The 20,969-nt window shown below is 41.6% G+C and overlaps 2 protein-coding genes across 4 annotated transcripts in view; one reads left to right on the forward strand and one right to left on the reverse strand.

Annotated features, from left to right (window-relative positions):
- The window catches only part of GTF2E2 (general transcription factor IIE subunit 2), a 44,271-nt gene extending 37,769 nt beyond the window's left edge, over positions 1 to 6,502 (forward strand). For all 3 annotated transcript variants that reach the window (XM_089488818.1, XM_089488819.1, XM_089488820.1), the window contains exons 7-8: positions 5,020 to 5,135; positions 5,993 to 6,502. In XM_089488818.1, the coding sequence (XP_089344944.1) occupies positions 5,020 to 5,135; positions 5,993 to 6,109 (233 nt within the window). In that variant the 3' untranslated portion in view covers positions 6,110 to 6,502. The remainder of the gene's footprint in view (positions 1 to 5,019; positions 5,136 to 5,992) is intronic.
- A 5,496-nt stretch (positions 6,503 to 11,998) lies between these two features.
- The window catches only part of RBPMS (RNA binding protein, mRNA processing factor), a 111,130-nt gene continuing 102,159 nt past the window's right edge, over positions 11,999 to 20,969 (reverse strand). Inside the window, exons 8-9 of the mRNA XM_089488821.1 lie at positions 17,755 to 17,857; positions 11,999 to 15,636 (exon numbers count right to left, since the gene is read on the reverse strand). The gene's annotated coding sequence lies outside the window, so the exon portion shown is untranslated. The remainder of the gene's footprint in view (positions 15,637 to 17,754; positions 17,858 to 20,969) is intronic.

Consider the following 20,969-nt stretch of genomic DNA (forward strand, 5'->3'; position numbering starts at 1 on the left):
ATGCCAGAGTAATAGACAATGAAACTGCTGGAACTCTGCCAGATTCCTTTATTCATAGTTGACGTGGGTCCTCCTTAAAAGTGCACATCTTAAGTCTGCTTTTTAAAATATATAATTATAAATTATAATTTATAAAGGAATGCTTCTCTCCAAACTAAGATTACCATTATAATCCCACCAGTGGTTACCATAAAATTGTGCAGTGTATTCTTTCTCCTTTAAAAAAATGCCCTGTTCAGGGTTTCACCTAGCATTTCCTCGAAGCAGTGGATGCCATTCATTCCCGTTCCTGATGTTATCTTTTTCTTGTGTAGTTGTCATTTGACTTGTCATTACTGCAAAACTTGCTCACTTGTCCTCAGACAAGTGGTGGTGAGAGAGGTTGCTCCTCTTTCATTTACTCATCTGGTGCCATCTCTTGTCATCTGTGGCAATGGTAGATCATTTTTTTCTTCCCTACTTTCATCTTTGGCAAAGATGTGTCACTGTAATGGCAGAATGCTTGACAGAGAGATGGTGGGGGTCTTCCTACTGCAGCAGAAAGTCAGAAATTATGCTCCTGTTGGTGTCATCAGGAATGTAGCATGGTCCAAGGCAGCTCTTAATTGTGACCAGAAAATGAGCTCTTTTGAGTTGAAAAAGAAAGTTTGTTAAACCCAGTTCAATTATGACTTGGGAATGTGGACAAAGTGCTTGTAGTTATGTGTCTGATCACATGCTCCTTAGGACTGAAGTACGGCTTTGGCGCAGCTTCCAGCCTCTTAGGAAGCATGCAGCATTTAAACGGCATACCTCCAAAGTGACCCAAAGCAGCTTTATTTTCGCCTGTCTGTTTGGATCCTTTGACAGCTACCACCTGGTTGCAAGCACTCATTTTGGGAAGAAATCCTTTAGAACATTGTGGTGGTACAAGTGCTCACAGTTTTGGATGACACGAATGTGGATTAAGACCTGGTTTCAGGCCTGAATTATCCCTAGGTCATCTGATGCCTGATCTTTATCAAGAGACAGGAAAAGTGCAACCCTATAGTTGCTTGATCTCTCAGCAGCTTTTAATACCATAAACCAGGGGTCGGCAACCTCCGGCCCATGGGCTGGATGCGGCCCGCGGAGGCCTTTGAGCCGGCCCCTGGCTCTTCCTGCCGCCGCCGCCGGTTGCGGCTTTTCCCCGCTCTGGACGCCGCCATTTTGGACAAAAAATTGGCGGTGAAATCTCACGCGACCTCAGAGAAGGTCGCGTGAGATTTCGCCGCCATTTCCCCCCCAAATGGCGGCGCCCAGGGCTCTGACGGCGGCAGCGGGCCTCTGCCGTCAGGGGCCGGCAAAGATGGGGAGGCCTCCAGCGCTGGCGGTCCCCGCCGGCTCTTTCCCGGCCTCTGACAGGGCCTGGGGCCCCGTCAGGGGCCAACAAAGAGGAGGAGGGCTGGCCCCCGGGGGGTGGAAGCTCCGCCCCGGGGTGGAAGCTCCACCCCCGAAGGGTGGATGCTCCGCCCCGGCACACGGCCCCACCCTGGGGGTGGAAGCTCCACCCCCCAGCTTCAGCCCCCCAGTTGTCTGAGGGACAGCAACCCAGCCCCCAGCTCAAAAAGGTTGCCTACCCCTGCCATAAACCATGGTATCCTTCTAGATCAGATGAGCAGGTTTGGCAGTCTGATAGATTTTTTCAGTGTTTCTTACTCAGCCCTGGTGGCGCAGTAGTTAAATGCCTGTACTGCAGCCACTCACTCACAAACCATAAGGTTATGAGTTCAATACCAGCAAAAGGGCTGAAGCTGGACTCAGGCTTGCATCCTTCCGAGGTCGCTAAAATGAGTACCCAGATTGTTGGGAGCAATTAGCTTACACTTTGTAAACCACTTAGGGAGTACTTGAGTGAACTGATAAGCTGTATAGAAATGTACTTACTATTGCTATTGCTACTCAGGTTCCAGACAACTGGTGTACACTCAAACCATGTTCAAATGTTTTATGGAACTACAGCTTTCTTTTTAAAATAAAAGCCAGCGTTTTTCTAATAGCTTCTAACAGGCATGTTCTACATTTATGTTTTAGTTTAAATACTTTTCTCTTGGAGAGATCTGTCTAGAATTGAACTTTATTGTGATCTCTCTTATTAGCTTTTGTAAAAATATCATTATTTCAGTTTCTGTATTAGAAATGTTGCAACAAGCACATCTAAGAATTGCATTTATTGTCTTTACAAATGCCTCTGACCTTTTACTTTACTCTGTTGAATTTCATTCTATTTCTGTTATTCCAGCTCATGCAGTCATTCAGTTATGCCTCCATAATGTTGCTGTTCTTCTCTATATTTACAATATTTCCTTACTTGGTTGTGTCTGCAAAACTTAAAAACACAGTGCCCTCTGCCCAAAATTGGTTTTTGAAATAATCGAAAACAAATGAAGACCTGCCAACATTTCCAAAACTGTTTATTTGCAATACTTTATGTGCAAGCATTTCTCTGGCTCGCACACAATTCAAGCACCACATTCAAGTATCCTGTATTCAGTTTAGTTATACATTAATTCATGTGATCGCGACAGATGGGTGACTTGGTTGGTTGACTGATAGCTTTCTATCCTGCTTTTCATTCTAAGAACCTCCAAGGTGGGGCATATAAAAAAATTAATAGTTTAATCAACTTTAAAAATAGCAGCAGATTAAGAGGACTGAGCACACTAAAACTACCAGCTTATACAGAGCCATTTGGAAAGGAAGAAGGGGCAAGAAGCAAGAGGGGTGTGCAGGTATTTCTCAAAAGCATTGTTAGGTGCCATACTATAAAGGCCCTGTCTTTGGTCCCCCTCTCAATAGTTCATGTAGCAAGGAAACAAAAGGTATCAAAGCAGGTACATACAATGAATCCTTGACATCCCCTGGGGTTTTGTTCCAGGAAACCCCCCCCCCCCAAATGAATAACAAAATCTGTGGATGCTCAATGTGTAAAGAGATCTTGTCGCACTTTTGAGACTAACTAAAAGAAGAAGTTGGTACCATGGGTTTTTGACCTTCAGTGGTGGCTTTAGATGCAAAGAACCATAACAAGGTAGCAGCAGTTGGTTCCATGCCCACACAGGCTGCATCCACACTGTTTGATACCGCATTAACTGCCATGGCTCAATGCTATGAAATTCTGGGATTTGTAGTTAGTTGTGGCACCAGCTGAAAGCTGAAAATACTTTCAGGATTGTACTTGGCCCACCCTGTTCCATACCAGTGCTTCTGCCTTAATAGGTTACTAGTCTGGTAGCCATAGGCAGCCAGGAATTCCATACAAGTGAGCAGGCTGGGTGGCAGAGAAAGGTTGGCATTTCACTCCTTTACACCAAGTGCAGAAACCCAACTTTCCTTCTCTCCTGTCAGCATCTTGCAGAGTAGTAATTTTTCTTTTTAAAAAAAATTCAGCCCAAAGTGCTCTGAATAGAGAAGGGGGAGTATTTTAATATATATATTTAAGTTGGCATAGTAGTATATTCAACAAGCATATTCTTGGCCCAACTGGTACTGTAATGATGTGAAAACTATCAGTTTCTTCCTGTTCAGGAAAGTTTTTTTTAAAGTGTTCAGAGCATTTAAAAAGTGCTTCATGCTTTTCTATTTCTTTTAGGTTTTGGCCCATGGGATGATAAGAAGTGAACAGGTCTTCAGTTGATAGTAAAGCACAGGCCATACCAAGAATTATTTTTCCAGAATAGATGGACCATATAGTCACATTCTCTGTGCATTAAATGTGAAATATTTATTCATAGTTCTGGAGTATCTCTCATTTTTGTTTTGTAAGCAAACATGGAACACCTGAATACATATGAATACAGGAGACTTGTCAAAATAATTGTTTGACTGTTCAGCAGAATCTTCCCAAAAGTATTATCTAGCTTGAGACCATTTTTGTATGTCATTTCCCCCTAGGTTTAAGTAGTTGGTGCTGTGGGAACTGATAGATCCAAAGGAAGAAGTGTTACGGAATGTTTGCTTGGTTAGCACGAAACTGCACAAATTATTTACTAAGAACATCAGAACTAGTTGAATATTTGATATATGTGGGAATACCTGAGAAATTTTCCTGGCTGTGTGTTTTAGGATTTTATTTATGGATTGTAAATTTGGCCTGCTGACAGACCTATCTAGCTTAATGACTCTGGAATGAAGGGAAGTGGAATTGTACCAGTCACGGCCTCCCATAAAGGCATTTTGGGAGATCATTTAAAAGGATATATGGAGGCAGGCTCTCTGCAGGTTATCTCACCATTTGCTGCTCTTTGATGTTTGAGGCCTCTTCTTTATTTGCTGCAGCCATGAGGTCAAGGCAGCTCTTTGGTGCTGAAGGGCATGGAAGTTTTTGAAAAAAATGAAAGACTTTGGAAGAAGCACAATGAATCTTTTGTACTATTTTACTTACCTTAGAACTAGATGATAGGGAATGCTTGACTTCAGCTAATACATGTTGTCCCTGCAAGGAGAGGACATGGATGAGGTCCTTGTGTTTTAGTGTCCTGCCTATCTGCTGCATGTCATTGGCATCAAGAGTGTGGGAAGTGTCAAGTGAAATTAATTCAAATCACACAACTTTCACTAGATGTTTCTGGGAAGACAGGGAGGAGAGGTACCTAACACTGTTGATTTAAAATTGCCACACGTAGTAGACATTTACTATATAGTCAGCAGTGAAAGTTAATTAAACATAATAGGATGTATATAAGGAATATATGCTAAGGAATAAGAAAGCCTGACATTGTTGGGAGAACTTTCTGAAAAGAGATATGGAGGGAATCTCTATTCAGACTCACAGCTGTAATATAAAACTTTCCCTGCCAGTTTTCCTTGAATATTTGGTCAGTGATGCCATTTATGTGTGTGGTATTTGTCATTTTGGCAGCATTTGTTTTTCATGCTGCTGCTAACTATATTGGTATTCACTTCCATGTGCAGCAAGACTGTAAATCCTAGAAGGAATTTGTCCTGTTTGTTTACATATCCACTGACATGTCTAATTAGTTCTCCATTTTGGCTTTCTAGAATTTCAAAAACTGTGGAGGAGTGTTCCTGTGGATTCCATGGATGAAGACAAGATAGAAGAATATCTGAAGCGTCAGGGTATTTCTTCCATGCAAGATGCAGGCCCAAAGAAAATAGTAAGAATGGGGCAGACTTTGCACAAGCCTTTTGTTTTTTCAGCTTGCCATGTTCTGTTTTTGTGTGAAAGGAAATTAAGCATGGGCAGAATGAATGGGGTTATATTAAGCAGAGCCACATATGGATTTTCAGCACACTAGACAACATAGCAGTAGCTTGTTACTAGTAAAATTGTGAAGCGTCAGGCCAATGTTCAACATCAGTCTTGAAATCAGGGAATAAGGCCATTATCCTCTTTTCTTCACCCACTACTATGCCTGTTTGCCATGGTACTGGAGGCTTCAGAGTCCAAGGTAAACAGCTGCAGCTATTTGAATGTTTTCTGTACCATTCCCCTGCCTCCTCTGATCCCCCGTGTATACTAAGGGAGTATGGTAGACTTTTATTCATTTATTTCCAAACTTGAATGACAGAAAATTGGTTAATTTTTTTAAAAAATAAAAGCCAAACACCTCTGGATGCCCGATGAATGTTTATGTGCTCATTCATACAGTGTCTAGATTTTAGCCATCTCCAGGTATTAATTCACCATATTTTCTTGAAAAGGGTAGCAGGGCAAGGCTTAATCCCATCAAATCCTTTGAAGCTCTCTTCATGTGGGAAGTGACTTCTAAAGAGAAGTTTCTGTTAGCAGGGAGACTCTCCATGGAAGTGAAATCCATCATTTTTCAGGGGTTTTGCTCACATGGAAAGCCCTCAAATGAACAGGAATTTCTGCTCTTCCAGTATGGGGAAAGCGACAGCAGAGGCCTGATAAATGTTGCATTAAGGAAGAGATGCTGGTCTAGATTTTGCCATCCTAATGGCTTTATTTTTTAAAAAATATCTTAAATATCCTTTATTTCTCCTATTTTAGGCACCTATTCAGAGGAGGAAGAAGCCTGCTTCTCAGAAGAAACGGAGGTTCAAGACTCACAATGACCATTTGGCTGGTGTATTGAAGGATTATTCTGATGTGGGTCCTGGCAAATAGTGGATCTGCTGGAACAAACTCTTGAGAGCTTTGATGCAGCTGCTTAGTAGCTCTGAAGAAATGTCCTGTGTATATTGTGATGTGGTTCTCCCCCCCCCCCACCCCAGTCGTGTATCAGCCAGGAGGAAACTGCTGTCAAGATTAAGGACAAAGTGTTCATGCAAATACTTGTGTATAACAAACGTGGATCAGGACTGTTTGCAGTTTGTAGACTTTTGGTACTGGGGTAAAATATATTCTTCATGTAATATCAAGGTTCATGGTCTTTAAAAAATTATTTGGCATACTGTGGGTATTTTCTTCTATTCACCTGGTGTTGGCTTAGAGATAAAACTATTTGTTTTATCTATGTCGAGAAAACCAGTTTATAATAAAATAATTTTAGAAAGATTATGCTTTTCTGCATTAGTATGTTTTGTTTACTGAACATGCTTCCTCTTTCAGAAATGGAAAAGGAAAGCAAGAGTGCAGGGGGCCAGTGCTAGGATACTTAACGCCCCAATCTTGTGATGCAAATTTACTTTGGGCTAATATTCCTTATTTAAATTCCTCAAAAATTTGTGTTCTTCGACTGTCTGAAGGTCTCCAGTAATTCTCAAGTTTTAGTTGGTCACCTATACTGGAATCACTGAATCAGCCCATTTGCATCAGTGTACATATTAGAAAACAGAAGAAGACTAGGAATGGGCAGAAGAAGACTAGGAATGGGAAGGACAGCTTTGAAAGAACTAGAGAAGATCCTAAAGAGTAAAATAAAACAACTGAGCACTAAAGTCAGAATCGTCTAAGCCATAATATTCCCCATCACAATATGCAGATGTGCAAGAAAATGGATAGGAAAAGAATCAGCTAATTTGAGATGTGGTGCTGGAGAAGAGTGCTGAAGCCAAGAAGCCAGACAAATGAATCTTTGAACAGATCAAACCAGAAATCCCCTTGGAAGCCAAGATGATGAATCTGAGGCTGTCATATTTTGACCAAATCATGAGAAGGTATGATCCACTCGAAAAGACATTAATGCTTGGAAAGATGAAGGGCAGTAGAAAGAGAGGTAGACCAGATGCCAGATGGATAGACTCAGTCAGGGAGGTCATGGACATGAATCTACAGCAATGATTCCCAGACTCTGGCTATCCATGTGTCTTGGACTTTGGTTCCCAGAATCCCACACCATTGGCCAAAATAGCTGAGGCTTCTGGGAGCTGAAGTCCAAAACATCTGGAAAGCCAGAGTTTGGGAATCACAGATACACAGGAACTGAGCAAAGCAGTGGAGGATAGGAGGGCTTGAATATATCTCATCCATATGGTCACCATGAGCCAGGACCAATTTGAGGGCAGTTAACAACAGCAACAGTTTAGCCTGTTTTGTAAATTTTTGTATAACTTTTGTATATTTTATGTCATTTTATATTATTTTTATTCAGTTGATTTTAATTGTTTTTAAGTTTTATTATAAAATATTTTAAACCAATGTTATCTGTAATCTACCTTGGGTCCCTTCCTGGGAGAAAGGGAGCATAGAAATAATAAGTAGTAGTAGTAGTAAGTCAGCTGGTAGGAGTCAGAATCCAAATCGCTCAGATCATGTATACAGTCACCCCTTCTAACTCGCAGATTTGAGATCCGCACCCTTGAATATCCATGGAGGGGCAACCTCTGCTATCTTCAATGATGCGTGCACATGGGTGTGTCCTATTCAAGCCTATGGGGCATGAATATGTGCGAGCCTCTGTTTTTGCGTGCATGGGGGGGTGGGGGGTGGAATGGATCCCCCACGAAAATGGAGGGCCAATGGTATACTCATATAGCCCTGACAATAAGAACAGTACTGGTATTCTAACTTTTGCAGAAACAAACTTTCTTCTTGGCCTTATTGTTGCTTCATTTGGTTTTCCTTTCCCTTCACTAATGCAGTTTTAGGTTGCATTTACTGAAGCATAGTGTCCAGGTTAATAGAAGTAATAGTACCACAGTGTTCTGCTTTGATCAGACCTCACTTGGAGTAGGGATCAGTTCTAGGCACCACAGTTTATTGACCATTTGGAATGTGTTCAGAGAAGGGTGACCAATATGATAGTCTGGAAATCAAGCTATATTGAGAAGGTGCAGGGTATGGGTATGTTTAGCTTGGGAAAACTGAAGCAGTAGTATGATAATCTTTAAATATCTGAAGGCCTGTCACATGGAAGATGGAGAAAACGTGAGGAAGAAGAATTATTTAGCAGAATGCATTGCCTCAGAAAGTGGTCGACAGCCGTCTGTCGGGGATGCTTTATGTGTGGGTTCCTACAGTGGCAAGGAGATTGGACTCAGTGACTCCTGGGATCCTTTCGGACTCCACAATTCTGCTGTTTTGAACAAGATGGCATTGTGTTGTGTTGAACCATGAGCCAAACAGAAATTCAGAGGGGAGCAGTGATTCAAACAAATGCTATTGCCTTGTCTAGCAATTTTGCACAATTTAAACAGAAGACATCCCTCTATTTTGAGGGGGAAAACAAAGTGTGTGTTTAGGAAAGGAAGAGACACTAGGGATCATATTGCAAGTAGATGCTGGGTAATGGAGCACATTAAAAAATTTCAGAAGAAAATCAGCATGTGCTTTATGGATTATAGCAAAGCCTTTGATTGTATCATGAAAAACTATGTCTCACTCTTAAAGAAATGGATGTGCCACATTTGATTATCCTAATACGTAACCTGTATTTGGGCTATTATTAAGACAGAATACAGAATAATGTAATGGTTTCCAGCCAGCAAGGAAGTCAGGCAAGTCTTCATTTATTATAGTATCTGTTTAACTTATATGTGGAACACATATATAAAGGAGGACTAGAAAACTGAAGGAAGGAACATCAAAAGTTAAAGACATGCAGATGACACCATACTACTAGCAGAAAATAGCAGACTTGGAACAATTACTGAAGAAAGTCAAGGAACAAAGTGCAAAGGCTGGTTTACAGCTGAGCTTTGAGAAAAGTAAAATAATGACCACAGATTACACACAGATGAAGATATGGAAATAGTTAAGATTTTCCTTACCTTGGCTCAGTCATTGATCAGAATGGAGACTGTAGTCAAGGAATTAGGAGGAGACTGGGACTTGGAATGGCAGCTATGAAGAAACTAGACAAAATCCTGAAATCTGAAGATGTATCATTGAATACCAAAGTTAGGACTCAAAGACATAGCTTTGTTGGTGTCGAAAATCAGTATGCAAAGGGATCTTGTTACACCTTTAAGACAAGATCCCTTTGCATACAAAGGATTGTCCATGCCATGATAGTTTTGATTTCTATGAATGTTGTTTCCATTTCCCAAAAGATGTTCCAGGATCCCAGCAGGTGCTGCAGGACAGGATGAAGATGCAGGATTTCAGGTAGCGTTACTGTGTACCTTTTCTTTAGGCTTGTCCTAAGCTTAACCATCTCTAATCAAAGTTTGCAAATAGTTACTTGGTTTATTGCTTTTGGCAAATGAGATGTGAATCATGTGAGTGTGTGAAGGAGAAAGAATGAGAGAGAGAACTGAAAAACGTACTTGATTCTTCTCCTTTAGCCCATGTATTCATGTCTTGGTCTGAAGGCTAGCAAGTCCTTTCCAGCTTGTATTGGCAGTCTCTCCTACTTTGTACCCTCTTCCTGTCTTTTCTCTTTATGGATTCTCATTTCTGCTCATATTTTTCTGCACCTTTTCAGCTTCATTTCATTTACTCACCTCAGGCTGAATCCAGAATAAGTTAACTGAACCTAGTAAAGTCAGTTTTCATTGGCTTCAAGAGGGATTAAATATCAATTAAACTAGTCTGAATGTGACTAATTATCTCTTGTCTTTTTAAAATGAAGCCCAAGAACATTTATTGCAAGTCTTTTATACACAGTTTGTGTTTTAGTTAGGTTTTTAATTTTTGTATATTTATGAATTTTATGCTATTTTTAGCTAGTTGGTTTTAATTATCTTTTAAATTTTTATTGTAAAGTTTTTAAATGGTCTTATTTGTGAGCCATCTTGGGTCCCTTTCTGGGAGAAGGGCATATAGAAATAAATAGCTGGACAGTGAAGGAAACGGATAGGAAGAGAATCAACTCACTTGAGATGTGGTGCTGGAGAAGAGTTCTGCAGATATTGTGGACTGCTAAAAAAAAGAAATGGGTCCTAAAGCAAATCAAATCTGAATTATCCCTAGGAGCCAAGATGACTATGCTGAAGTTGTCTTATTTTGGTCAAATCATGAGACGGCAAAACTCACTAGAAAAGACAGTATTGCTTGGCAAGGTAGAAGGCAGTAGGAAAAGCGCAAGACCCAATTCCAGATGGATAGACTCCATCAAGGAAGCCACAGCTTTGAGTCTACAAGACCAAGCAAGGTTGTTGAAGATAGAGTGACTTGGAGGTATCTCACTGATATGGTCACCATAAGTTGAAGTCAACTTGACAGCAGTAAACCATATAAATGTACCTTGGTTATATATTCATGGCTCACAATGAATTATTTCAATTCAGTATTTGAAAATTTGGGGTACTGAATGGGTCTGGTCTAATGCTACAATTAAGTATGCAGGAAATGGGGGGGGGGATGAAGGCAAATACTGAATTGAAATACATACAAGGAGGTTACTTTGAATAAAATGTGTAATTCTAGAAAAATGAAACACAGTGAAGCAAAACAAGTGGTATCTGTCATTCCTGATGGTGATGGCCATTTTCATTCAGGCAGTACATAAAGGAGGATCACGTGGAGCAAGGCCTTTCAAAAAGATCTTAATATAAGCTGGTTTGTATTGAATATGTACACAGGAGGTTGCAATCCTCAACCAGTACAGACATTTTGGTATGAATGTCATGTGTGGTCGATGGCTACCGCTACTTAAAAGCCCGGCCATCACAAATTGACAATGTAATTTACAGTTCCTATCAGCCTGGTGCTATTGAATACATATTGGTTGGCTACTGCTCTACAGATTGGTGTAACAGAAATGTCCATTTCCTCCCCTGGTAGTATAAGTATAGGCACAAGGGAGAGAAGGGAAGGAATAAAAAGGAAGTACCAGCACGATTTTGCATGGTTGCCTGAGAGAACTGACATGAAGCAGTTTGTAATGCATTTGATCTATAATTCATCACACTTCTTCCTGGCTTTTAGAGACTAGGGGGGGGGGAGGCAAGTGAGCTTAGACAAATTGTGTAAAGAATGCCCATTTGGTTCTTCCTGTCAGTTCTTGTAAGTGCAGGCAGATGGTAGGAGGACGGGGGGGGGGGGGGGGGTGGGGGTTGCCAGGCTCTTGATACCTGCTGATGGAAAGGAATTTGAAGGCAGGGATAACCATGGAGATAGCAATGGCAGTGACATCCAGTTACTTCCAGCTTCATGGCTCACATTCAAGCTGCTGCTAATGTGGTGGATTGGATTCCTCAAGAGTGCTGTTGCCTAGAGACCACCATCCACAGACACTTCTTTGATTAAAAATAAGCATTTTTCACCACCTACTATTGTTGGGCATGTTGATAATATTTCTCTGTCTCTTTGCAGTACTAGGTAGAATTGGCTTGTCTCTTGGCTTCAGATCTCAGAAATGGGCTCCCTGGTTGGTATTATTCACGTTTGAGGTGGATCACTTGGCAAAAACCACTTCCCGTTCTGCTGTCAGAAGCTTCCAATAGTTCACAAAGACTTTTGCAGCAAAGGTACGTTTTTGGATTCCTTCATTTGGGGTCCTGTAGCTCCTGAAAATGCTAAATGGATGGTTTGGAGGCCTTGCAAAACAGGGCAAAGTGTAGTGATCAAGAAGGGAATTCCAAATAATCAGAGGCCATGTTCCTGAGGGTCACCATAAGTCGGAAACTGTTTGAAGGCACGCAACAACAACAAGCCACTGCTGCATGGGTGTAAGTTATAATCATTGCTTTTATTTTTAGAAAATTACAATAGAAAAGTACCTTTTAACAACTTTTTTTAAAAAACATCATAGACAAATTGGAAGCATCTTCAGTTTTAGTCATTGCCAATAAAAAACATTATCAAATCAAGGGGTTTTTTTTGGCTTAGTAAGTCCCACACAATAGTTTTTAGGGCTATTCAAATACCTCCTTGTCACATTTTTATTTTCTTCAAGTCATCCATTTATTTTTGTCTAGGCATGGGTACTTTTTAAAAATGTGCATTCTGTAGTTTTGTTATCCTAGAGACTTTGGTGTGAATTGTACTGTTATTCCCAGTTAGAGCAGAATCACTGAACCAAATAAAGTCACATAAGTATTGATTTGCCAATACTTTTAGTGTTTTATTCACTGTGCCTGCTCTATCTGGGATGAACAATAGGCTTTAGGCATATGGATTTCTTGAGACAACAACACACTTGTGTTTCCTTAGAACAGAATATATTCACTTTAAGATACTGGTCACTTATTGTCAAATCAAATTTGACAATTAGCTGAGAAATAATGAACCTTATTAAAATAGTTGAACTCCTTATTAAGCAAACACATATGGTCAAACTCAGAAGCAATTGGGCAGATGTAGAGCAAAGATAGGAAATGTATGGCTCTATAGACTTGGTGGAACTACAACTCAACGTCTCTCACCATTGGCTCTGTTGGCTGGCATTGATGGAAGCTGCATTCCAACAAGATTTAAAGGGCCATACATCCCTCAGCCCTGCTGTAAGATGCAAAGGAGATTGGGTTCACAGCAAGAGAGACTGCTAGCATGTGGAGCTTCTGAATCAGGAGGGAGGAAAAGTTACACCTGGTACAGAAGGGGAAGCTTTGGCCATGATAATGACACAGGAGTCTGGTCAGCTGGGCCAGCTAATGATTTATACATAAAACAAGCTGAAAGCAATGCCCACTTTTGTTACATTAAAACTGGTATTTGTTCTTAAGGCCTGCTTTTAGCTGGACAAAGCTAGAGCATTTTCTCTTTAAAACAAATGAACTCAACAAATAACTTCTGAGGCAGTATTGCTATGATTTAATTAATAATATGACTGCTGGTGAAGTGATTCAACTCTTATTGTCCACTTGATTATTTAATTCCTTTCATTCTCATCTTAGAAAAGTGGTTGAGAAGAACTAAATCGTCCCAAGAGGTTCTGTTGATAGTATTCACTATCCTGGGGAGAACTACAAGCAAGGATCTGCACACCTTTTGGGGGGGCCCATTCATCTTCAGGCAGAAAATGGCAGCATTCTGGTTCAGGTTTTTACCTCTCTGGGTTTCATGTAATTGCCTAGTTACATCACCCATGGCCTGATTTATTGCTCTTACTACAAAGCTTATTGAATAATGGTACCAAAACCCTATCACTGATTTCATGACAAAGTCAGAGGAGAGACTATTCAATCTGTGCTCACTTGTCCTGCATGTCAAACTTAGAAATGACTGACATGAATCACACCAGAGGAGGATGAATCATCTACCCATCCATTCCAACCCAAGTAATTGCTCTGCCACCAAGGAGTCATAGCCCGCTAAGAGAAAAGCACCCTGGGAAAGTGTCCTTGTGCTGGCGAACATCACACAAATCACAGAACTCTAGTACTGCATGCCCAATGTCACCCTTGCCACTGGAAGGGATGCTGAGGGACCTCTCAACACACACAGTATGTGGCCTTTGGGGAAGGCAAATAATCTTGGTCCAGACTGAGCTGGACCACGCAACATGCAATAGTGCTTTGTGCTGTTTCCAAAGGCAGGTGTAGAAAGAGTCCAAGTTCTAGTGACCCACATGAGGGGAAAAAACATGCCAAGGCAGCAGTGCCACTGGTTGGTTCTTTATGGAAATTTCTTTCTCTGGATCCACAAAGTGGCACCTTCATGGCCCCCGAATAGGAACTAGGAATGATCTACAAATGAGGACCCAGGCCTGAGTAACTTGCGTGGCATCCTGACATTTACTCCGGCAAACAATATCCTACCACAGAATGTGATCCTCATATAAAGGCCAGAATCCTGTTAATGACATGGACACACCTAAGTGGCTTACATACGCCTACATCTCTTTTAGAATGAAGCATAAAGTGATATCCTCTAGCCCTTTGCTGGACACCCAAAACTTTCATCCTCACAGCTGTCAAGCCTTGGGAGGGGCTAGTGGTACTTGCTGGTGGGGAGGAGAGGAAGGGGGAGGTAGTTCAGATAATGTAGCTCTGAGATGGATATGGGGGTGCACTCCCAACTGAGTACCATTTGCATCCTCCTCAGAGTTGAGCCAAGATGGTTCTTCATCATTCCACTTGCCTCCCTATTCCATTCCCACTGCTAAGCAGGAAGGCCCTCCTGGGGTTTGACAGCTGTGAAGGAAAATTTTGGAGGGGGCGCAAAAAGGACAGCCCCTTGCAACCTGTCCAAAAGGTGTATAGTCATGGAAGTGTGCAGGTGGGGTGTTTGCTCCACCTGCCTAACTTAATGTTAGATATCAACAACTGAAATTAAGTATTGCCCATCAATGTTCCACCTGACCTTCTGCTTTCCAGATGAACATTGGGCAATGCTACTGTCAACTAGTTAGTGGAACCTGTCCACCTGCTAGGTGGAGCAAGGATATAACTCACTACATGTCAAAAATACATTTCTTCCATAACAAGTCAATTGTACAGTGGTTACCAACTTGCTTATTCAAAAATATTTAATGCAAAGCCCAGCTATTCAAGACTGGTTCTCACAGATGAAAAATGGTCTTTTCTATTCTTGTCTGCCATGTATTCTACATAACTGCATGTGGAGATGTGTCTGAACCTAAGTGATATGTCAACACTACTGCAGCCATTTTCCTAATTGTGCCTGCAATTTAGGCAATTGTGCTTAAATGCAAAAAAGACTGAAAATGGGCCTAACTTTTGCCATGGCTTTCTACTGTCCTCTAGTATGCATTTTCCATGCAGTTATGTATCCAAGTATGTGACCACATCGAGAAAGTATAGTGTGAACCAGATGCCAGGCTCTGCTAATATGCAGCACAATAAACTGTAAAATAGTCTAGAGTTACAAAGAAAGGGTTGTATTTCTGATTGTCTTGCTCAATATAATTTGGCACAATTAGAAGAAACATGTACATATACCACAGGAACACTTCACATGTTCTACCCACATCATCTCGGGCTGCCAGCCAAGATAAACCAAAATGTCCATATATTTTAACAATACACTTTAAAAATCTGAACAAAATTTAAAAACATGCTTTGAACATGCAGCTTAAAAAGACAAGGAAAAAGAGAAGACTTAATTATATGCATTCAAAAGTCAAGCACATAATCAGTAATCCAAACCAGCATAAAACCCTTCTACTTAACAATGCTTGGTATAAAAATACTTGTTCTCTTTGTCACTGCTTGAAAATACTTTTTCAAACCAGGTGTTCCCCCCATGCTTTTTAGAACCTGTGCTCTTCCTTAAAATTTTATACAGTGTAGAAGAACACATTATTACTACTCAATATTTGTCTTTTATTTCTAAGAAGCAGATGTGTGATAGAGGCTGTGGCAAAGTCTTGAAGGAATTCAAGCTTGTGTGAGGATTTTTCAAGCCTGAAAGAAAGATGGAAGATGCACCAATTAGGGGGAAAAATCATTACAATCCTCCAGGAATCACTACAACCCTCCAGTGAGTCTCTGGCCTTAAATCAACTGTTAGTCCAAAATAGAGTAGATCTAACTAATAAACGAGAATTTGGCAAGCCAATGCTTATGTAAATTCCACTGTTTCAATTGATCTACTCTTGAAGGGACTAGCAATTGGATTTAGGTACCTGGATCCCATGTCCAGGTAGGCTTATGTTCCTACACATAGGTGCAGGCAATAAACAGATCTTCACAGTAATTCCCAAACTATGGCCTTCCAGGTGTTTTGGATTTCAGCTCCCAGCTCCCACTGGACAAGATGGTTGAGTCTTTTGAGAGCTGAAGTCCAAAGCACCTGAAGAGTTTGAGAATCATTCCTCTAAAATGCTCGAGTCTCAAGCATAAAGGACAGACCTTCAATAAGAACACAGGAGCAGTTTTGCTGAGTCAAATCTGCCTCAGAAACTGCTGGTATTTGGTGAAGAATATGGGCTAACAGCATAGGTTTCCCTTCCCTAGACCAAACCCATAGCCAGTAAATTTGAGTTGGGGCGACCAGACGATAGCAAGGTGGCCACTGTGATTAAATGAAAAACAGCTATGATATGATACCTGTAAATATCTCATTCACCAGGCTCCACATCATCCACCAGAAAACAAATATTCACTAAGGCAAGGCAGTGAAATCAACTGTCTATCGCTGTTTGGGAAGATGAGTTCGTTCAAAGGGAATGTGGGGGGACATGGCCTCCATTCCATGGGCTTCCAACCACCATAAGGGCAGGGGCTACAACCTATTTTAGGCCACCTACAAGAGCAAAGCAGAACCTTTAAGAGACAACAATGGCCTGTTACAGACTGCCAAAATAAAGCTGCTTCGGGTCTCTTTGGAGGTATGCTATTTAAATGATGCATGCATCCTAAGAATCCAGAAGCTGCACCAAAGCTGCACTCCAGTGCTTAGGAATGGAGTGTGGCTTTGGCGCGACCTCCGGACTCTTAGGACCCATGAATCATTTAAATAGCATACCTCCAAAGAGACCCGAAGCAGCTTTATTTTGGCAGTCTGTAACAGGCCAATGTGAGAGCAATGTGAGAGCACAGGGTATGATGGTGGTGGAAATTAAGTTGTACATACTGTCTGCTTGCTAAACCTCTCCTCATGTCAGGGATTCTTCAATGGTCTTATATGAGGCTCTGCTTGAATTTGCCTTGTTGGCTATCCAAGAGGCAGCTTGGCTCTGATGCGGTGGGATTGGGGAAACCACTCTGGATTTTATCACCATTCCTCCTGCAGCAGCTCCAAGTTGGATGGAAGCTCTGCCCATGTTGAAAGAAGATTCACTACCAGTAGGGATCCCATTCAAGTCCAGGCAACAATGGGAGTAGTAGTGCCATCCCTACAGTGGTGGATCCATCAGCCCTGCCTAGGATAGACTGTAAAGGCAGATCCAAACAGAGGCCCAAATCTAGTTGTTAGTCTCACTAGAAGAGATTCACTGAATCAATTGGAAACTGGAAAATCACTTACTAATGTAAATCCTATTTATTCAATGGATCTACTCTAGTTGGGATTAACAACTGGATTTAGACCAATGGGTTTCTAAGATTGATTTTAACGCACCCTCAGTGTCATGATCTGCACTTGTTCACTCTCAGGGTAGCCCAGATGGGCATCTTGGGGTGCTTTTGCAACCTCCACTGAACATGTGCCTTGGCAGTGAGAAGTGCATCCTACCAATTCTAAAAGGAAGAGTAACAATAGTTTGCAGCATCTTACTAATGCCACTGGCTTCAACTCAACCACCACCTCAACAAACTATCCTCAATGAAGCCAAAGCACGCATGAGTAGTGTAATTGGTGATGCAGAATTGCTTCTGACACAATTTCTGGCAAGGTGTCTGTCTAGCATGGCCAGTTTGTGCTAAGGAAGACACAGCTAAATAACATTACACATTGACTCAATACTTCCATCAAGACAAACATGGAAGGACCAAAAGCCCTGGTTGGCATTGCTTTGCTATGAAGACTGTTTGACTCGCACAAATCAACTCATGTTTATTACAGAGCCCTGACTTACCCACCACACTGTCATTTTGAAGATGAAGGTAAGATGCCAGTAGCGACTCAGGAAGAACGCATTAATACCCACAAGACAGATTGTAGCCGCCATCACACACCTGGAACCTGCAAAGAGACAAGCACAATCAAAGACGCTTAACGCTTCTTTAGCACGAAAGGGGTGCTGTATCAAGAACCATGTCCAAGACTCTTCACAACAGATGTGAAAACCTCTTTTTTACAGGACAAGAGGGTAGGGTGCAGAATGGAGAAATCAGATCATCAGAAATCACCAGAATATTCCTTGAAAAAATTGTGATGTTTCAATCTACAAATTTAAAATGCGTATGGTCTGTCAGTATTACTTCCTCATTAACTGAGATGAAGAAAACTGCCAGCACTACCAGTACTGTTTCACATAGCATTTTTCTTAACATGGGAGAAAATCTCCAAAAAGGCTGATTATATTATAACTGGCAAAAGACTGTGTAGCTGCCAAGCCTGTGTACTCACAATAAAATGAAGTATTCACAGATTGCTTCCCACCTATCCATGTGCTTGTTATGTGATGACTACTGTCCTGCAAGGGCAGAGGGAGGAATGTGTCTGATCGTGAAGGAGACTGAAGCGTTTCCTCAGGTTCAAGTGCAACACATGCAGTTATGGGAGATGAACATTCTGCCGGTTATTTATTTCCACACTGTGGCTTTGCTGCTGCAGTGGTCAGGATGCTGTTGGGGGAAATGTTCCCAAATATGGCTCTGTGTGCCTCTCAGCTCCTCTTGCTTGGAATCCACAAGAACCCAAAACTCATGTTTAAAATGCAGCATTTTCTCAGGGGTTATACTTACATGAAAATAGAGTATTGGCACACACTATGTGTAAGAAATAAGAACCGCCTCATCACATATGTGCACTGGAGTATGGAAAAGAAAACAACCATACTGGATTGTTTTTGTGTTTGTTTATTTTTTGCTGAATTTTAAAAGAGGAACATCAGTCGTGCCCATAACTTCATCCCACTAACAAGACGGCATTGTAACAGTCTTTGTTTCCAAATAGCATAAAACTAAATGGACAGAGGAGAATAAACATATTAAAACTACAGAGCTGTCCCCCTATATATACCTCGTCCACTCCATTTAACATGATGCCATGGACTGCTGGGGCAAATACCTAGTTTCCCGTGATGGCCCAGTGACTCCTTCAGCCTAACTTACCTCTCAGGACCAGAGAGGTGTAGTGGAGAAAATACAACCTTCTGGCATCCATCATCCCTAACCTGCACACCCAACAGTAAAGAATGATGGTTGTTGTAGTACAATGTTTGGTAGGCTAAGCATTCCCCATCTGATTTATACCATAGTAAATTTCATGGAAGAAGTGCTGAATAAAGTTGAGCAAACTGTTTATTTTCTTCTTTTTTAAAAAACAAATACCTATAATGAGATTTATAACCCATTTTTCTATCCTAGGCCAACCAAGATACAAAAATTGTAAAGCAGATTATGAACAAACAATGCAATCCTAGTCAAAGAAAAAGGGGATCAAGGCAGTTAGTCCAAACCAACTGGTCAGACTCAAAGGTCTAAACAAAAAATGTTTTCCTGTGAATGGAAAAAAAAAACAGGAAGGCAACAACCAGAGGACCCTCCTGGAACAAAGAGTGGGTGCAACTAGAGGAACAGTCCTTGCGGGGGGATTCTGCTCATGGCACTTTTGACCTTCGGGTGAAAGGAAATGATTTGTTAGAAACTAGATTTCAAACCATTTCATCTGTAAACTTGGTTCTTCCACTCCCTCCCTCCTTAGAAGTATAGAAAGAGAAAGCCTCTTAAAGTGTGAGTTGCTTGGTCATCATTTTGCCAGAAAAATGTTTGGAAGAGTATGATGAGAAATAAGCATGGTCCAAGGGTTCCCATCCTCCCAAGAGGCTTGCTGAGAAGTCCTTCTCTTGCAGCTGTGATTCCCTCCCCATCTCACTGTTCAGGCTGAGTTCATAAGTGAGTTAGGGACATGTAACACCCCTCAAATGGTTGGACCAGAAGACACTGGTTATTGACCCCTTCCATCATCTGCTCTTTTCAGAAAATGTAGAAGGGCTAACCAGAAAGGAAGACCCCTGTTATCACCATCATTGCATCTGTCCTTATTCACCACCAGCACCCCAGTAACTGGGACCTAAGGTTATCCCTCTCTCTATTCTTATGGACATTTGCTCAAGTTTTGCAGGCTTAAAGAGAAAACTTTCTGCAGAAATTCTACAGCAGAGGTAGGCAACTTTTTTGAGCCGGGGGCCGGGTTGCTGTCCCTCAGACAACTGGGGGGCTGAAGCCAAAAAGTAAATAATTTTTAAAATAAATAAATAAATAAATAAACCGGGACAAATGTAGGACAAAATTTTCAAATTGAGGACACTTTTTTTAAAAAAGGAGGACACGCGAAAAAATTTGCTGATTTTTAAAAAAATGTTAATATAAATGCATGTTTCGGAGGCTTCTATAGACAATTGCCCACTTTGCCCGCCGCTTGCCCCCCTTGCCTGCCGCTTGCCCCCCTTGCCCACCTCCTCCTGATAGGCCAAAGGCCCCACACCCTCACGCAAGAAGCCAAAGGCTCCGGCGGCAATTGGCGGCAGGACCGGGCTGGGGCCGGTCCCAAGGCCTTGCCGGGCCGCATCCGGCCTGCGGGCCGCAGGTTGCCTACCTCTGTTCTACAGATTCACCCTTGCTGTAATAATTACCCCGTGGGCTTTCCCTTCCCTCTGCCCCCACAAAAACTGTTCTACTAATCTCAAGAAAATGCTGCATGTCAAAAAGGCCCTTCTATCTGTGGCAACCTATACAACAACTATCATCCCATACTCTGGAATTAAACAAAAGCCCTGTGGGCAGTCCTTTCCAAGGAATCTGCAACCATCCCAGGTCACCCAGCTTACACTAAACCATCCTCCAGTATAGTGCAGCACATAAGAGAGCATTCACTCCCACATTTTCTTCTCATCCTCCAGATCTAGATTCTAGAAGGGGATCTAAAGATTCTCCCCTTCAATCCTGATTTAGCCAGTTTGAGGCACTAATGGAAAAAAGTAAAGTATGGCCTGCAAAACTTGAGTAAATGTCAATATAAACAGAAAGAGGATAACCTTGTGTCTCAGTTGCTGGCTGTGTGTGTGAAATAAGGACAGATGCAATGATGATGACAACAGAGGCCTTCCTTTCTGTTTCTCCCGCCTCCA

Source organism: Sceloporus occidentalis, unplaced genomic scaffold (genome assembly GCF_023333645.1).
Source record: "Sceloporus occidentalis isolate IW3139 unplaced genomic scaffold, rSceOcc1.0.p SCAF_1, whole genome shotgun sequence".
NCBI lineage: Eukaryota > Metazoa > Chordata > Lepidosauria > Squamata > Phrynosomatidae > Sceloporus > Sceloporus occidentalis.